Source organism: Caloenas nicobarica, chromosome 6 (assembly GCF_036013445.1).
Source record: "Caloenas nicobarica isolate bCalNic1 chromosome 6, bCalNic1.hap1, whole genome shotgun sequence".
NCBI classification, from domain to species: Eukaryota; Metazoa; Chordata; class Aves; order Columbiformes; family Columbidae; genus Caloenas; species Caloenas nicobarica.
Genome location: NC_088250.1, coordinates 11039973 through 11060157, shown reverse-complemented (window position 1 = coordinate 11060157; position 20185 = coordinate 11039973). Strand labels below are relative to the sequence as shown.

The following is a 20185-nucleotide window of genomic DNA, read 5'->3' as shown; positions in this document are numbered from 1 at the left end:
CCATACATGGGATGTAAACCCTTGTAAATCTGCAAGTGCTCAGACCTTCTCAGGATTCCATGTCCACACATGGGTCTTCCAGCCTGTGACAAGTTGTCCAAACCCAAGACTTACTTTAATCCCCTACTTCCTAATACCAGGCTGAAGCATCTACACTGTCATTCTAGGAAGACAGTGGCCTTGATTAAAAACTCAAACAGTTCAACGGAAGTCCCAGCCTCATATTCAGGATTGTTTTGTGGCAAAGAAGCCCCTCAGAACAGCAGAATTCCTATATGGGTCAGCAACTACCTGGAAACAGGTTTTTCCTAAAATTAAAAATAAATAAATCTAAAAGTATGAATCCCTTGTGTTGCTAAGAGCATTAAATACGCTATTTTGAAGCCCCGAGTGCTGTCAAGTTGCACCTGCACTTGTTTCAGGGCTAATAAGAGTCACAAACATCATCTGTATTATTGTTCAAAAAGATGAAAGAATCAGATGACAGAAACCATAAACTTCAAAGATCACCAAAAAGGCTGACTATCACAAAAACAATGAGAAACCTAAATAAAGTTTTTTGGACCTAGTCCAAAGGGCCTGAACTGAAAGTTGCTTATGAAAAGAACACAACCAAGGTACGGTAGTGTTTTGGCAAAAGCACCATCTAAACGAGTAACACCGACTCAAGCAGACACACTACAAAACATGCAGAAAATACCTTTTCCCTGACCAGTGTTTCTTGTTGTAATCATATTACTGGTATGGGAAAACTAGACAGCGTGTTTTTCAAATGTCAGGATGAAGTTAAGATTTTCATTTAGTCTGAACTCATGTATTTTGCCACTGTGAGGTTTTCTGTAAGAGAACTAAGTTCTAAAAATCCCTCAAAAGAAAAGTTACTCCATAAACTTTGCAGCTCTCACAAGCACAACCACTGCCTGTTAGAGGCACAGCGTTTGAGTTACTTACCTGAGGGGAATGATAAGACCGGATGGAAGGAAGAGTCCAGCTCTTGCACATAATCTAATATTTGAGATTCCATGCTGTACTCACTACTGTTCAATGTGGAGCCCGGCGCCATACATGGTAACTGAGTTTTATACGGGAAGGAGGCATCTCTAGATGGCAAAGTCTGCAAGGATACACAAAGGTTAATGTCTCCTTTACTCGCTTCCTTCATGTTAGACCACAAGGCAAAAAACCCAAAAAAGTCAGTGAGTGACACTCTTCAATATAGGAATGGGAAAAATATTCCTACAAACTTCACGTAGTCCAAATACGACTTACCCTCACTTGTCATGGACTATAGTGCACAATACAAAGAACAAAAAACCCCCTTCAATTAGGGCCAGGAAACAGTTGTCCAAGTGTCCAGAGAAAATGTAACTTTCCAATCATTATTCTGATATACCCTATGACAAATAAACACCCCTTAAAATTCCACTCCAGCACAACAGGCATGATATAGATGCACGAACGAAACTAACACCAGACTAAATTACAGGGGTCTCCTCCGTTTATCCCCTTAGTCTTACTAAGATTCTCAGTATCAATTATCTCTAGGCAGTTTGAACTCATATATTTTGACGTAAGACACAAAATTAAACATTCTGAGTACACCATGTACTTACATAAAGCAAGACGGGAAGTCCTTACCTTGTTATAATTTAAGTATCAGATAAGCAACACAAACAGAAGATATATAGCAATAAACATGGAGAGGGATGCACTGAGGATTAATAGGTAATAAGAGGAAATACTAGAAAGAGGAGAGCTGCTGGAGGAGACCCTGATGTTGTGTGATGTTATATTTCACTTTTTTTTCCCCAAAGGAAAACATCAACAGTCCAAAATCCACCTTTATCTCCATCGACAGGTGTATGCACAAGTACTTCCAACTTAATTTGGAAAGAATTCTTTTCTAGCCCAGGACTCCTTCAAATCAATGCCCTGTTATTTTCCTGTGACAGACATATGGGACTCTTCATCTGTTAAACTTTAAACATCCATGAAGTGTTGGCAGAACTGGGACCTGTGTTTGGAAACACTAGAGGAATAAACGCTAAAGCAAATTTAATGTTTCCCATTATACGGACCATTAAACTAAAGCTTAAAGAGCTTTTCAGTAGTTGCTCTACCTTCGATGCAATAAGGGCTTGCTTTCCAAAAATGCACAACAGCATATTTCCCCTTGATATTTGTCTTTCAGAAATGAACTGGTTTCCTGATTCTCCACTATTTAAGCTGCTACTGCACCCTCTGTTTGCCTTTATTTTACATAAATTAATCTACATTACAATAAATGATAAATGTCTCATTCTTTAAAAAGAAATCCCCAAACTGTAATCAGTAAAATTACCTAGAAAATACATAGATAAGACCAACACATACTGACATCCAGTCCCTTAGTCCTACCTTGCTTTTTCTTGCTTTAATTCACTTTAGTCCCAAAGTTATAGCTTAAAGCTCAGCTTGCTCAAAAACATGCATACATGGTCACAAACTCCATAGTCTCAATCTATTTTGAAACAGTATTAAAATCCAATTGCCAACATCAGTAAATGCAAAATTCTTTTCCTCATCTTGCCTGTGGTGGGAGTTACAAAACCTTATGCCTGAATATGCGCATTATTTCCTTGCATGCTTTGGTATCAACACCCAAATAATTAAATATTTCATTAAGTCAGTTCATAATTCAAAAGAGAATATATATTTATAAAGATTGATATTAAAATGCCTGTGAAGTTACCAGAAAAAAAACTAAAAAAATCTGGCAGTGCCTGTGTTCCTAGCTACTGGATCTGGTTTAAATTTCTGATGGAGTAGTTTTCCACTGGAAAATGCTGAATTAGTGAAATCATGACGTTTGTCAGGAATGTCGATTTAATCAACTCTTGATGAAAAATTTTCTGAAGCACTTCATTCTGGAATGAAAGCGTGTTGCTTAAAGAAAGTGCTTCAACCTTTCTGAAACAAAACTGAAGAGCCGTTTATTGGAAAACTAAAGTCTCTCCACTTTCAATTCAGTATAGAACACAGTCTACAACTCAACAGGCTTTTACAGCAGATAATTATTGATTTTGTAACACAACAACAGCAAAAAATCCACCAAAGCCCAAGTGAAAACCACCCACAAATATATCTGTTCAGCCACAGCAATGACAAGTGCTTTCATGAAAACCGCGGTGTCCAGCTTGTAGAAAAGCAGCCGCTACAGCAAAGCCTGACTACAATGCCAGTCCTTCAGAAAGCAACAGAGATTACTAAACCCTTATCAATTTTTCCCCTGATATACTATACCTTGTACATCTCCTGAAACATTTTTCTTCATGACTGAAATACAAAACCTCATGCTTCCTGAGCTTAAGGAGATAGGAAGAATAACATTACATTAAATTGATTCTATTAAGGAAAAAAAAATATGCTGTATTTAAGAGGAAATCAGAAGTGTGCAAGCTTTAAATCTTCAACTAAAACAGCAGTTCTGTTTTAAACTTCATAAGAAACGGTGTCAACAACAGAATCTAACTGTCTGGAGTATTATGAATTTTAATCTTCTTGGATTTTTTTTCCTTAGTACTGTTTTACTGGGTTGCAGAAAATCTAGTAATTTATTTTGATATTCAAAACAATTCTCGCACTTGTGACAAACCGACGCATTAGACAAAGCACGACTGGCTCCTGCCTCTGTTCTGGAAGGGTCAGAAGGCTGAACAGCACTGGCCTTCTGCAGAGAAAAAGCCTGAGTCTATGAAGCATGCCGGAATTGTGCTCCCAGTTAAAAATTCTGAAGCGAATACTCGCTTCATGGTTTCAGCTACTGATCACTAAAACTCCTACCATTTTTGGAAACATGCCTAAGTTTAACAGTACAGAGAGCCACAGTTCAATTACACCAATGTGTATGAATGCAGCAAGTTAATTAAGGTAGCTCAAATACACTCTGCTGAATACCTGTCATGTTTGCTTCTGATTACTCTTTAAAAGCCCAAAAAAGGCAATGAAAAAGCATTTATTCTCCGTACAGACACATGCACTCGGAACTTTTCAGCAACATCAAAGACGAGATATCCCTCTCAATATTAAAAGCTGTTCTTCAGTAGATGAGTAGCCAACTGCATTGCAGAGAATTAACTGTGGGATCCCAAAGAACGTCTGTGTGGGTGGCTGATGCCTCCTCTTTGAGCACCAAACACACCGCTAGCTTTTAATCCTCCAGAAGCGCTACGGACAGCTCAAACCAAGAGACCAGCACATTACATGCTTGCTTCTGTGCCCTGGTGTCTGCATTAAAGGGCAGCCTGCTTTTCCACGGCCTCCCTCTCCTGCAGATTTTTCATCAGTGTCATAAAAGTACCAGTAGCTTCTACTTTTCTCAGAGACCACCCACCTCTCCTAAGTTTACATGGAGTTTAGTTTCTTTAATCCTGTTAGAAGCCAATGGGAGATGGACTTTCACCTGCTCTGTGGGAAATGCATGTTGTCCTCAACATCCTGAAACAAAGACCTTTTGTTCAACTAGCAAATCAATTGAAAAATCAAGGTTAGTGCTTAATCTTTAACCAGTTAAACCAAAAGAAGTAAAGGCATGCTAACCCACAGGGATATCTTTTTAAAAATGCCATGTAGAGATTAAGAGTAGATGCGATCAGGAGAACACTACAGAAATGTCATAATAAGCTAAAAGTGCACTGGACTGTGGAAAGCACACTTTGGGTTTTTCATTCTGGAAAAGAAGAATTCAGGCGCTGACTGGTTTGCCATAAACCTCACAAAGAATGGATTCAGTTCCACTGGCAGTGTCACCGCAATGTGAAGCTGAAGGTGTTCTCCCTTCCTTCCTCCCCAGTAGACAACAGTCTTGTCACACACTCAGAATAGTTGAATGCATAAGAATACTACTTTACTTTCCCCATTCAGGTTTTGCTGATTTTTAACTATTAGAAGGTCTTATTTTTTAACTTCCAGTGTTAAAATAATAATTTTATCAACTATTTATCAAGACTGCCATACCCACAGAGGTACCGCATCATTTTCATGGCAGCAGTTTGCAGAAGCCTTGGCAGCACACCACTGTTCCCTGTACTCATGGCTTTCTGGAAGTCAGCAGTGCCAGGATGCTCTGCAGAAGCAGGTGGTGGAGCCAATACAAAGGGATACCAAGGAGGGGGATGACAACCAGCACACTCCTTGCAGTGCAACTACAGGGAAATGAGTCCTTTGCTGTGCGAAACACAAACTTCTAGCTGGCTACTGAATAATATTCTTGATAGTTGCTGCTGTAGACAGTGTTGTTTCTTTAAATTTACAGACCGAGGGAGCTTTAGAAAGCAGTAATTGATAACAGCAACTATGAATTCACCTCTATCTCCTTAACCTCAAATAAACCACAACATGGGATAATACGGTAGATGAAATGGGATTGTATTCTAGCAAGCAGGTGCTAAAATATTCTTTGCCAGACAAACACATCACCGGGCAGAAAACAGGGTACAACTTCTACACTATATGCAATATTACGATGAAGCACCTTGTCTGCACGCACACTCATCTCCTTGTCCCTTTTTTTTCCTTTCCTGCTAGCTACAGACCACTTGCAGATAGCAGACATTTAGCGAGTAAGGTAAAGGCTCTGCCTCTTGGGTATAATACAAATTATAGAAGTATACATACATACATGTATGTACACAAACACTTTCTTCCCTAAAAACTGAAAATTGACAAGATTTGGTGAAAGTTCCATATGTATTTACCAAGTGGCATCTACAAAAAGTACCACTGGCCCAAAGGACACACTGGGAAAGCAACAGGATACAAAAATCATCGGACTGGTATAAGAACTAGATTAAAATAAGAAACTGAAACCCTAGAATTTAAATACGTTTTTCCTGTCTGTTTCGGAGCCTTCTGGAAAAGCAGCTGCTTTTTCTTTTTTTTTTAAAGAACACTAAACGAAAGCAGATATTCTTATGCTCTCACTTAACCCCTGTTTGAGACTGAAGAGAAAAAGTGTGGCAATACTCAACTGCAAGAGCCAGCAACATGATACCAATCGGTTGCTTGTGGTATCTAAAATGTAAGCTTTTGCACCTCGGTTCCCAGCTTCCAGACCTGTTGGCACCTTTGCAGATTTGAATACGAGTTTCCTCCATTTGCCTCAGTCCACACCACCCTCTCTTCCTCCAGCAGGTGGAGATACAAATACAATGAGAATTTTCAGATTAAAAACCCCACTATGCTCCATAGCCCTGCAAAGAAATGGACAGAACCAAAATTGACAGTACTCAGATCTCACTGCTCTATTGCCCCTTAACTTTATTTATAGCTGTATAAAGTTTTAACAGATTAAAATACTATCTAGTCTCAAGGACATCTCTTGGCAAAGCATGACTTGACAAAAAAAAGTGAAATTGATGTCATCATTTAGGATGTTAAATGAGAAAGTAACAAAATGTACTGGTAAAACAAATTCCTTGTTACTAAAAAATCTCTGCAACAAGCCACACAGATAAAATCCTGGAAGTCAACTAAGCAAAGACCCCTCTGAGATTATGTGACTAGCAACAACATTTGTCTGCTTTTAAACAAACTTAAAAGAACTTACCTCATTCATAATTCTGTTCCTTCAAGTTTACGCAAAAAATAGCCAGAGACGGCAACACTCTGGGTCCTCGCTATAGGAAAAACATCTGTAGGTGCACTCAGGCATTATCTTTTGGAGAATCCAGGTGCAGGGGGGGCACTTATAAATGCAACAACGACCGGAAAATTATTTAATTGGAGTTCATGTCTGAAAGTCCTGAGACAGATCTGCTACTTACAGACCTTCCTGGTGGTTTTAATGTTTTGATACTCTTTGCCTTCTTTCTTAGTGTTAAAACTATACTATGTGCATTTTACAGGAGACAACAACCCAGAGGCTGTTTGACTTGCCAGCTGTAACAACGTAAACGAGCGGCAGATCCAGCATCTGGAATGGAGCACTCTTGGACACCCAACCCCTTTCTACCAGGCCACACCTGCAGTTTACTCCTTTGTGCTATCCTGCATAGGAGTTCTAATATTCATTCAAAAATCACACTGAAGAAATTCACCACTGCAATCATATCCTCTAGACTGAAGCACAGACTGCAATCCCGGGGTTTATTGTCCATGTGGATTATTCTGAGTGGCTTGTGCACTGACTCACAATCAAGAAATGGCCTGAGCTCTTACCAAGCTATTTAGATAATGAAAGGAGAAAGATACAAAACAGATTCCAGGGCCAAAAGATGACTCACGGATCATCTGTGGTACTTAGTCATCCTGAATTAGGGGACAAGCAGATTTGGCCCCACAGGATGTTTCAGGTTCCTGAGGATACGGGACAGTGACAGACAAACCGAACACCCTGCATCCTGTTTTATTTATCTCCACTGCAGTCTAACTACCTTGTAGAGCTGGCAGGTCTTCTAGAGTTTTGTAGAGTTCTGTGTTTTCTTTTAGATACTACTCTGTGTAAGCATTATTTAAATACCAGAGCAGGGGAAGGTGTAGCTCTCTTCAGAAAAGAAATAAAGCAAAGCAGAAGGCAAAACACGGCAACTCTCAACAGGCACTGGGAGGCTACTAGGTCACTAGATACTCAAACTTTTGACAGCATCGTAAATGTATGTGGCACGGCAGTTGATAAGAGAAAAAATGTGGCTGTCTTCCCAGTGACCTTATGAACTGACAGATGGACTAGCAGTTCACAGTTTCATACTTCGCTTTTCCTAACAGGGATGTTGGGGGGGTAAAGGGGAAGGATGAGCTTCCCAAAAGGATCTGAAGAGATGTGAAGGACAACACTCTGAGTGCCATCCCTTGTACCAAGGTTACAACCAGTCATCTCCCAAAAAACCAAATTCCTCAAAGTTACCCCAGCATTTCTTAATCTCCTACACATGAGAAGTTTATGTTTTGCTGTGACTCTCTGGGCAGAATTCTTTAGTCATCGTCTGCTCAGACTTGCAGAGCAGCACTGCCAGGTGCTCACTCACCGGCTGTTCGAACCTGGCACCATGCGGAGCTGGTGCAGGAGCTGCGATGTCCAGAAGATTTAATCTTCTCCTCAGACTTTGGCAAGCTGGTCTCTGTTAACTCCACATCTGCTGCAGGGAGGTGGCAGCAAGTCTTCCCTAGCTCCAGCTTGCCCTCAGGCCAGTGACCTTAAAGAAACGGGGGTCCTCACAGACCATGGTGCCAGGGGCTATATAAATATATAAAACTTGAAGAAATACGGGAGAAGCACTTGCTAGAGATGGCACACTAATATTACATTAAAAAATCCAACTGTCTTCCATGCTGCTAAGAAGTGACTCCCTTTTCTATGAAAGGCCAGAGAAAATTTGCTGGATTACTATTGGGAATATAAATGCATTTTCAAAGAAAATCAGGTATCAGCCCCAGAGGCCCTTCCCCATTTTGCATCCTTACCCTTAGACATCTGCCTAATGTAGCAGTCAGCCTGGGCTGATAGCCCATGTTCTTCCATTACAAGCTGAGCAATCTCATCAACAGCTGGGTAACCAAGTGTAGCAAATGCAGGCCTAAGAAAGTGACATGGCCTGTCAGGATAAGATTTTTTGAATGAAACAATACACTGGTGATGGCTCTTAATTCGAAGACTTGATAGCCATTTAGGTTTGATTGTCAGAATGTGCTGGAAACGTCCAGTCCAATTTTATCACTTACTTCCCCGGCAGGATCCCTGATACATTGTTTTTAACCAACACTGTAAGAGGCTTTGTTCACTGCTTTACCTTAATTTTGAAAACTTTAATTGAGTTTGGCACTTCCACGAAGTCTGAAGCTGACAGCTTGATTGCTGCCACCACCCCTCATTTTCTCCAGGACCATAAGCAGAATTATCTGCAGCACACGGCACAGTTCTTCACATGGCCTCTTGGTTAACTTCCCCATGGAGAGGACATTAAAAGGCAGAATCTAAACACTGGGTTTTGAGCCAAGAGCTGAGGTAAACATAAACAGCATTCTCTACAGGGGTTTACGCCACACTGTCTTTGGGACATCTCTGCACTTTCGGTACAGAGACACTGGAGCTCAGTTAGTATATGGTAACCCAGCACTAAAAATGTCAAGAGCACGGAGCAGACACACGGTTGCACCATCTGCAGTATTTGAAGCCTTAACTAGTAACTTAAAAATGCACTCTTTGATCACAGCCTACAATCAAAGACAAACTACAAATTTATCTTTTTAGTCTACAGGTCAAGGCAAGCCGTTGAGCATGCAAAGCAGCTCAGCTCTATGCCTGGTTGAAGATAAAAATGTCAACTCTGCTTTGTACTCCTGCTGCTGGGCTGGAGAAATGAAGTTTCTGTTCACAAGCTCCTACTGTTACCCTCTGAACTGCACTAACTCTGGCCCAGTTTTCAAAAGACGGAGACACAGCAATCTTAGAAATAGGAGATACTTGAGCCTGCAAGACAGGCTCCCAGAAGAGCCTGTTATTTAGAAGTTGCATCTGGAGTGGAAGGGAAAGTCCTGGAGTCTCTTGCTGAGGAGCAATCTCTACAGCTGCAAGAAGCACTTGTGGCAATGGAGGCATCAGCTGGGGAAATGAGGCCTCCAGCCTCTTTATGAGGACATGGATTGGATTGAATGGGAAAGGAAGTCCAAGTCAGGAAGAGTCTCCCTGGTGAATACAAGGAAGATGAAAAGCCTAAGTGCCTAGGAGGTAGAGCTCCCAAACTCTAACCCTCTACCTCCATCCCCCGCCATCAACCTTCCAGGCAGGCTGCCAAATCTTTAAGCCCCACTGCTGGGAAGCTGGCAAGTCAAGCTCATAAGAAGCCAGACAGCTTTTTAATAAAATATCTTGCTAAAACTAGGACACTTGGGCAATTTTGCAGAGGATGCTGAATCAGCACACTGACACAGAACATCCTTGCAGGGGAAATTTCTCCCCAGATCAGTGGTACACTTAGTAAACCCTAGACAGTTAGCTGAGGAGACAGGGAGATTTCTCGCAACATAACATACTTCCAAAAGGCAAAGTAAAATCAAGAAATTGAAACCACTTGAGATTAATGCTGCTCTAAATAATGAATTTACACCATCTCTGCTCCCAAATTAGACTGTTGCTTTAAGCACCACAGCTAAACTCATTATATATTCTTACCGACAATATACCATTAATATCAAACATGAACAGATATGCCTTGCCCTGCACAACGTGTGGGGTTCTTCCCATTTTAAAATATTCATTTCTTTGTAATGCAGAAAATTTTAAGAGTTTCAAAGCATTCATAAAGTTTCACGAAAAAGGCAATAAAACTAATCAGGAATAGCAAAAACAGAAACAAGATTAAGATACTGCATTTTAATTTCCTAGAAAATAATGTGTCACCAGCTGTGTAAACTTTCTTGTAGCTAAAACAAATATTCTGAAAATAAGCAGGCAGCTGATTTACACTGTAGCATGTTTCCTCAGCAGTTCAGCCTCCCAAGGAAGCCCTTGAGTTGTCTCTTTGTACAAAGGCTTTAAATATAGCCATACAATAAACTGATTTGATAAGCAAGATTCTGAGCGATCTTTAATTTTTATGTTCAACTCATTAACTCTGAGCTCCTGCTGACACAGCTAGTACTCCTGCCACATACACTATATGCTCCCTGAATATAACAAATAACCAGCACAGCATGTACTATTCTTCTGACATACCAGACAAGACACATGCAGACTCTCGCAGCTGGGCTCTTTGGTTTTGTCTCCTGAAGAAAGAGGCGAGGGCCTACCTGCTGATTCCCGAAACAGGCACCGTGCATTTTGTAGAGTTTCCTCTTCTGGAAGCTCAGAAGTGGCCTTGTTCGGGCAGATGTGCTCACATTAGCCACGGAGAGAGATCTTAGCCTTGTCCTGTCTCTTCTTCTTTTCTTGATGTGCTGATGATCAAGCAACCAGCTGCTCGAAGAGGATACCTCTCTGTTGTCTGAAGCTCTGCAATTTCATGATTAATGGGGGGAAGAAATACAAAAAGTTAATTACTCTCCACATGCACAGGCTAAGATTTCATACACCGATTAGCATTAGCTATCTAATTCCACAACCATTTTATAAACACTAAAATATTTTAGCACACTGTTTCAGGAAACCACGTATGCACTTTGTTTGCTCGTTGATTAATTCTATGTTAGAAAGGAAGTTTATCTTCTTGTTTACCTTTCTGCTCACAGAAACAAATATCAAAATGACGTTAAGCCCTTAAGCATATAGTGGTATTCAGTTATTCCAAATCCAAGAACTCTCCTTCTAACACTTCTAACACCTATGAGTTTTAAGTTACAATTAATGTTTCCATACAAACTTATATTCCACTCAAGACAGCAGCCATGCTAACATAAAAGGAGACTGAAGAGTCCTGCCCTAATACTTTTGAGATTTTCTAGTTTTGCCCAAGAACTGAAACTTAAGTAAAGCTTTACAAACCAGTGTCCATTCAGTGCAGGGGTTGCAACTCACTGTGAAGCATCTGTATCAAAATTAGGAGCTCTGTACACTTAGTTTAACCAACACAGAGCCATTCACTTCCAGGGAAATACTGGTAGAGCTCTCCAACAGAGCCTAAGCCAAGCCTTGGAGAGCAGGGAAAGCCCAGCCTGTTTATCTGTCTCCAAGACCTAGAAGTTGGTTAGATTCGGATGATTTGGGAGAATGCAAGCTCAGTTCCAGCCACAACGTGGCAGGGTCTACATGAACACATGGAAAGCTCTGTTTTAACATTCAGTCTCACTCTTACCTGTGTTTCCCCAAGCCTATCCCTTTCAAATCTCTCTCAGTATTACAGCGGCACCCCTTCACAAACTTACCTACACGCACACTTGCTGTACTCACATTCTTAGTAGTATAGTATAAAATCACAAAAGTTATGTGAGAACATAGGGCCAAGAGCAGCACCAAAACCTGCATGTGTATGTATAACAACCTTGGATCACTCTCCCCAATCTACAGCCTGTCTGCCCATCAGAAGACGGAACACTACAAGGAAAGAATTCAAAACACCCTCCCATTTGGGTGAGAATGACTCAATGGGAAGAATGCCCTTCACTTTTATAGGTATCCGGAATTTATTTTGTTGCTGTAGCAGCATCTACCTGCAAAGTTGAAGGCTTTCTGCAAAAAGCACCAAAGTATGCATTTATTTTTACAATACTAAAGACCTTGACTGCAACTGAGCTGCCTGAGAAGTGTGAGTACACAAGATATTTTGGCCTTGGTTCATAACAAGTCATCTATCTGCACAAATGATTATTTTATGAACTTTATCTGGCAAGTCACAGTCTTATTAGTAAAGTTATAACACACAATAAAACAAGAAAATTAATTTATTACAAGGCCATTTATCAATCTTTTTTGACCAGCACTATTCTTCTAACAGTACAGTTCTATTAAATAGAAGCGCTTGTTAGGAAAGTGTGATTAAACACCATCCCATGCTGTGCTGGTGCGGTAATAAGGTTTATGGGTTTAAACTGGAGCTGTCCTTCTGACACGTCAGAACAAGCCCAATAAGCAACACAGACTCAATGAAAGTAATGTGCTAATTAAGAGAGGGATGGTACAAAGTATTTAAAAGAATATATTAGCGAGCACCAAGAAAAAGCCCCAAATTCTGAAGCATGAGATTAATACTAATCTCATTTTTAAGGCTTGAGAAAGAAATACAATGTTTAAAATCCATGCAAAAGATTTCTTAAATACTTTCTCTGAATTCTCAAAAATATTTTCTCTGTAATTATCTGCCTCGAAGTCAGATGGTGCCAAGCCCAACTACTAGACTTCCACAGACCTCTCTCTTATTAATACACAAGACGACTTCGACAAGTAAATTAGAACAAAAAGCTCTTCAGTCTGGCTTCTCAGCTTCTGCGATTCCTGCCCTTGTTCTGGGGTCTGCCCAGGTCTCTGATAACCTCTCTTCAGTCTCTGCCAGCTGCTCTAGTTGCTCTCCTGTGCCTTGCAGTAATACACAGCTCCGTTTTCAGATGGAGCAGAGACCTTGGCTCTGTGTGTTAGAGTTCCACTACACAGTAGTATGGTTTTCCTGCCACTTGTGTAAATAGGCTTCCCAGTCAAGGTCAGAGTTACCCCTTCATTTTGATGTTAGTTTGGGTGTTTTTCAAAATGTGACTCTACAGAAGAGTGGAGGTGAACCACCACCAGATGTGAAATTAATGAATTCGCGGAAACACTCCTTTCAAAGCTCATAGGTTGGCCTTTCTTGCTCTGTAGCCGAGCTGAAGAGCACAGACACAGACACATGCCCAGCAAGCTAGACAGGCATGATTTGTAGTGAAGTAACAAACTTCTTCATTCCTCTCTCCTGGTACAAGAGTGGTTATCACTAGATAGGGAACTGCTTCTATGAACATTTACCTTCATCCAATGCACCTGGCTAATCTTGGCATCTAGATTCAATTCAGAAAAGCAAAGCTACAGAGAAAAAGGAAATCACTAAGGAAATTAAACCTTGGCAAATGGCAATTTAAGGTTATCCACATTGAATGAAACAGGAACCATACACAGGAATAGCCAAAATAATCAATCGTACTGCAACCCCATGATTACCAACCTCAAAGCATCTCATGCTTAAACCTACTTTAAACATGGACTGTTGTATCTTTCACATCAAGAGCCTACAACTGATTTCAAGAGTTCACTTAAGCAAAAATCACTATCGTCTTTTTTTTTTTTTTCCTTTACAAAAGCAAAAGCCACCTTACTTTCCATTTGATTTTGATTTCTGGTTTCTCAAGTATTTAATACAGAGTGAACTCTAGAAAGAGCTAGGGGAGAAGCAGCCAAGAAATGAAGATAACTGTAGTATGCAACTGTCTCAATTAATTGCACACAAAACTACTAAAACAACAAAATACCACAAAAAACTGAAACACACTCAAACCCCCAAGATTTAGGAGGCAGTGAATTTCCCTTCAGGATTCTCATGACAACCACTCTATATCGTGCTCAATCGCTATCTTTAATGAACAATATTTATTTGTTGATTTCAAAACACTTCACAAAAAGCGAAAAACTAAAATTAACTATTTTAACTGATTTTGAAGATGACACCTAGGAAGCTCTCAAGTCTCTCAGATTCCCTCCCAACACCTAACTCACCAACTCCAATTTATAGCTACAGCACTGAGAAGATCTCCCAAGTCTTCCCATTCTTCTTTGGAGGTTTATAGGTCATGAGTAGAAAACAACCAGCCTTACAGAAAGTGCTCCATGTGCAAGCAACTGCATTGCTTATAAAAGGAAAAGATTTTGGGACAGTGTCAGATAAATCAGAAGAGAAGTGGCTTACGTTACATCATTAGAATCCCTCATCACGAAGTCAACCTTATACACTCATAAAAACACTTCTAAAAGCAGAAGCCCTTCCTCATCTGTTTCGTGAAAAAGGTGCGGATTCAAGACAGCCTTCTAACACTCTAAATTACTCTCTTCTTTCATGTACCCATCTCTATTAGCAACTCCTATTTCAAGCCTATTTTGTTCCAAAACTCAACCTACATTATTTGTAAACAACTGATACGTCAGGAGCCTGAGCACTACGTCACAGGACCCCTCCATCCTGACGTTTAGGGCACAGTCACACCATCGGTTGGGAACAGACGGCAGCTGAAGGAGCTGCTCGGTATAATCTCTTTGTGGGAAGTTGCAGCCCCTGCGGCAGAGCTGCTGGACCAGCCAGCCCTTCTGGGAGCCAGGGAATTACGTTCTGCTGCAGACATGGCCATAAACCCCCCCAGCTCTAGTGGGAAGTATTTGCTTCATCCGCCTGATCTTAGTTAAGACCTATGAATAACAGCAAATACTTCATCTTCAAAAATCACGCTAGCAGTATATCAGGGGAAATATTCTACATGACTAGGTCTTTTGTGAGACAGGGCTGTAGTCAATTACCTTAATGCTATTTTAAGACTAATACTGATTAAAGCCTGTACTGTATCAAAAAATCTTCGAATAAAAGATGGAATTACTAAGAAATACGGAGTAGTACCGAGAAACATTTTTCTGCTATATTAATTGTGAGCTGCTACAGTCATCCTGGAAGGTATCCATCCAGAACAAAAGACCATATTGGAAAAAATATTATCTCCAAATTCCTGAAAAAGTAGCTGGCAAAGATAAATTTAGCCTTCTATTGAAGACCGATGTGCTTAAAATTAATGAAGCTACTACAAAAAACTAACACTGACCCATGCTGAGGCACAGTTGATGCTGTTTATGTATTCTATTAATCTAGTAAAGTCTAGCTCGTCACTTTTCCAGAAATAAAGTTGCACTCATGATGACAAAATTCTTCAAGTCTGAAATAATCAGTAGCAGTGTGCTATGAACTGTATCCTTTCACTAATTCACAGATATATTAATCTTCCCTGTACTTAAATGTCAGTCACTGCATAATTTTTTTATGTCTTTAAGAACAAAACTTCACTACTTTCAACCTTACAAGACTTGACTTCTCTTGAAGCTTGCAGGAAGCAGCTCAGTTTTCCTGATTTACTAGTGTAATGTTTATCAGTTCCATCTACATATCTTTATCAAAAGTTGTTTAAAAAAAAAATGCTATGTATTGTCACCTACCTGAAGGAGATGCCATTGAGCAGCTGCTTGTGCCTCCAAGTCTTGGATGAAAGAGATGAAGAAGCTGGAGGCAGTGGAGCAATTAGGCTGCTGATGATTTCACTTAGTTGCGCACTCTGGAAAAAAATTACAAAAATAAAAGGTAGTGAGACTTTTATCCAGACTCAACAGCTCAAAGTTCCTGAGTTTTTGTAGCTTTCCTGCTTAGGATTCCAGTTGTATGCATCATGGAATAATCAAATCTAGTTTCTTCTCATGAATAATCAAGAGTGGCATGTGTTTTTCTTTCACAATTATTAAGTTCCACTATACAAAACCAAAAAACAAACAAACAACCCCCCAAAAAAGCCCACAATAACCTATCAAAAAAACCCAACAAAAAATGAACACAATCCTGAAGAACCAACCAAGGACATTGTTTACACATTTGAATAAGTAGTACACAAAACACGTTAGTGATCTTAGTTTTTTACCAAAAGTTTCCAAAAAGGCAAAAGAAACCAGAACACTTCACAGCTGATGTTACAACAGCTGCAGCCCAGAGCTAACTGGCCATTCAACGGGGAAAAAAAAACAAGCTTGCTGTCTACTCATTGCACATTTTGTTCACTCAAAGTATTCTTCCTGTTTAAAGAATCCCTCTCATTGCCCACTGTAGTTTCACAAAGGTGTCTTTATAGAAATGTAGCTACAGGAAGATTATTGTAACTTCAGACAGAATGGCTAAAAACTTCTGGTAGCCTCAAAAATAGCAACAAGAAGACCCCACCCAGCGAAACCCGGACTTTCAGAACTGCCCCAAACCAAATGCAGCTGATTTGTTAAGCCTAAGAATTACTCCTTATGAAGCAATGAATTGTGGACTGACTCCAGATAACATTTCACAATGATTTTTTTGTTTTAAATGTCAAACCTTAAAGGCTATTCTAACAATAAATGTAGCTTTCTTAGAGGAAACTCTGTGCTGCAAACTAAAAAGAAATTAAATGTATCTGAAACAGCATACTTCATTTTTTTGAAACTTCTACATTATTTTGTAGGATTTTCATTCAGAACTAAGATTGTTTAAAACAAGAATTGCTAAGGGTTACCCAGTAAATTTTCTTTACATACTGAGGCACTACCATTTACGCAGAAAGAGGCAGAAAAAATTCTTTTCCATTTTATTACAACTCACACCTTTTCTGCTCATGTTTAAGTGATGCTGTCAGGTAAAAATTTCATGTCAGAATAAAATATTCAGGGATGGATATTAAAGCACAGAAAGAGCAAGTCAACTACAAAAGGTCTGGACAAAGCAAACAAGACGCCAGTAAAATATTTAGCAGATTGATTTCAAAAATCTCGACAGAATTCAATCTGTAAGGAGCAAAGTCTCTCCTAAACATAAAAGCACCAAAACAATGGCAGACTTCCAAAACACAAGGAAAAACATATATGTTTTAAAAAATGTTGCATAGCTATAAAAAAAGACTTGGAGAAGTATTAATAAAAATTGCCGAGCTGTCATTTTGTATTCTTCGTAAGTTTATTTCTTTTCAACAAAGAAATACTTCAACATAAGGCTAAAGAATTCTGCAGGAATATCTGTGGACGTACGTCAGCCTACAGCATCGCTGCTCCTGGCACTGAACAAGATGAAACTCAAACCTTCAGAGTTAATGTTGATTTACAGAGCTGATAGTCAAAAAGCAAATCAAACCTCAAAGCTTTTGGCATTATAAAGGGAAGAAATCTGATGTAATCTGTGAGATGCCTTAAATCAAGGACACCTTTATTTCCAAGTCATTTTCAGATCATCCAAGTTCTTGGACTTCTTTTTGTAGCTACTTAGGGACCAGGAAACACACTCCTATTACTTTAATTGTCAAATGTCTTACTGAAAAGTATGTTTAATTCTGCAAGTAATCACTTAAAGAAGGGACATTTCCCCACAGTCTAAAAATGCTCTTTGATTTACCTTGTGCAATTGCCAGCACCGTGCATATAAATTTCCTGTTTCATTGCTTCCTTGCCCCTGTCTGTTGTGGATAAGATCTATCAAACAGGGGAAGCATTTTAAGAACAGGAAAGTATGACTATCAAATAAGAAAAATTGGCACAGAGATTCAGGAACAGGCATTAGGTACCTAAAGCTACTTCTACCCCATTTAAAAAAGTGAATGTGATGAAGAATTTATGTAAAGCAGTGGAGCAACATCTCAATGCACCATCCTGCCTTTGTCAGATTTGCTTTGCACTAGCTGCATAGATTTATCTTGAAAACAAATTTCCTGTATCTCTTTCAGCAATGCGATCCTACCACATTCTTTATGTACTTCCTAGCAAAAGAAAACCCTGCTGAAGTCTGTATCGTATTTCCTGGAATTAACCTTCGAAATGACCGTTTTGAACACCACAAAACAAAACTGCACTCAAAGCTATGCCTACGCTGTGCCTATTAAGTACCTGGAATTCCTCAGCTCCGAAACGGAGTCCTCTGATGCTTGAAAAGGCAGACCAGCAATTATATTCTGTTAGGGCTTTTTTTTTTTTTTTTAAGCATGACATACCTCCATGTTCAGTTGTACTCTTTCACCTCACATGAGTATTTCCTGAAACCATCTGTGGCAACTCTCCATTGAGCCTAACCATAAAGGAGAGGCAGGTTTGCCGATAGCTATTAGAGGTGGTTACGTGGCCGCTTTGAAGGAAACACAGCGGTAACGCAGAAATGTCAGAAATAAAAGGTTAACTTGTAAACCTGGTGTACAATGTAGTTATTTAAGCCCTTCAATTCATCAGCACCCACTCTCGGGACTGCAAAATATCTTCCTTTTTGGAAGTCACCACCATGGCACCTGCCCTATTTCTGAAGTAAATTATTTGGCTCCACTGACCGTTGAGTTCTTATTTTACTTTACCTGTTTTTCTATGTTTCGTAAAAGCAGGGTAGGGCTGCTGGGTGACATTTCAAAGTCATGCTCCGGCAAAGACTCCTGTCTCTCAATGGCAGCTTGCGAATTCCCTGTGGCGTTTAATAAAGCTTCTTGGTCTGTCAACTGTATTTGCTTCTTCAAAATGTCTTTTGGAAATGGGAATTCTTCTAAGATCACCATCCCCTAGACAACAGCAATTGAACACAGTTGGTTGACAATGGATAAACCCTCCTAAATCATTTTTAAGGGGCAGTCGAACCTGGCACATCCCACTTAAATCCTCCCAGCAACTCTTTGGAGCACTCAAACTACATTTTAAATACACTTAACAGCTAAAATATAGAAATAGTAGGTATTTTCATTAATGAAAAGCTGCACGATTTGTGCTACTCCTAACAGCAATCACTCTAGTGCTATACCAATGCTGAAACATCTGTGCCAAAATTCAAATCAGAAATTCATACTTATTAGAGCAACTATATGAACGTTTGCCTGCTGATTTAAGAAGAGGTTTTTCTGCAAAAAACAATCACCTGTTTATCTGAAGTTGGTTACAGGCTTTGCAGCCAGTGAATTTTGCAGAAGCAGTTTAAAGTGCTTTATTTTTCTTATCCCTATCCAAGTTCTAAGCAAAACATCAAGGTTGTTATTTTTTAAGTAGCAGAGATGGATAGAATTCAAAAAAAGCCATTTAGAATTTAATAATTGATTTAAGGTGAGCATTTTCAGAGTTCCATCATTATAGAGCTAACTATCCTAAATATTCCAGCAATCTCCTTGCTTTTCCAGACAATCTGCACAAATGTGGTATCAGGCGTGGTCTACTGTCCAGAATGTCACCTAAGAAGAGAAATATAACTAACAGCATTTCATAAACAGAACTAGGAAAATAATACCCCCATTGGGTTTTCCACATGACAGATTAGAAAAATGAAACTGCCAAATGCAATCCTAGGTAACATCTCACTTGGTTTGTTGTAACAACTTAAAATGTTAAACAAAATAATAAGCAAAAATAACTTTGTAACAGTCAAAAAAACCAGCTCCTCAAATAGTCCCTTAATTTGTCATTATCTTGACCAAACAAATCAAATATTCAGAAAAGGCTATTAAACCCCTGCAGGCTTCTTCCAAAGAGAAAGGGAAAATAATTTACTTGCATTTAAGCACAGACTGTTACTCAAATATCAAGGAGATACTGAAAGAACAGGACCATTCAATCACACTGCCTCAATTTTTTATTTCTAGTGAGAATATTCCCCTAAAAAGCAAGGGAATATTGTCATTATGTGAATAAAAGGAACCCCTATATTATTTCTTGTAGCAAGACAGACTTCACCTAGGTTGTGGCTGTGGAAAACTAAGGATCCCGTAGTTTTACTCAGACTTCGACTCTTGCCTAAGCAACAACTTGCCCTAAAACATGCAAGCAAGTCTCCAAGAGACTTCAAAGAGGAAGAGAAAATGTGAAATTGCCCTGTTCTCATTGTGTCCCTAACTTAGTCTCCTGTTTGAGTTATAAATTCAAAGCTGAGAACAAAGATATTATTTAAAAGCAAAGGTGCTTGAAAGCTTGCTTTAGTGCCCAAAAGGGGCACAGAGGTTCTAAATTTCCATCAAGTCAACACTTGATTTTCTACATTTG

At 39.5% G+C, this 20185-nt stretch overlaps 1 protein-coding gene across 2 annotated transcripts in view; it reads right to left on the bottom strand.

The window, feature by feature from the left end:
- KANSL1L (KAT8 regulatory NSL complex subunit 1 like) overlaps window positions 1-20185 on the bottom strand; it is a 64948-nt gene that overhangs the window by 18110 nt on the left and 26653 nt on the right. For both annotated transcript variants that reach the window (XM_065638284.1, XM_065638283.1), the window contains exons 4-7: window positions 18526-18723; window positions 15623-15738; window positions 10765-10966; window positions 952-1114 (exon numbers count right to left, since the gene is read on the bottom strand). In XM_065638284.1, the coding sequence (XP_065494356.1) occupies window positions 952-1114; window positions 10765-10966; window positions 15623-15738; window positions 18526-18723 (679 nt within the window). The remainder of the gene's footprint in view (window positions 1-951; window positions 1115-10764; window positions 10967-15622; window positions 15739-18525; window positions 18724-20185) is intronic.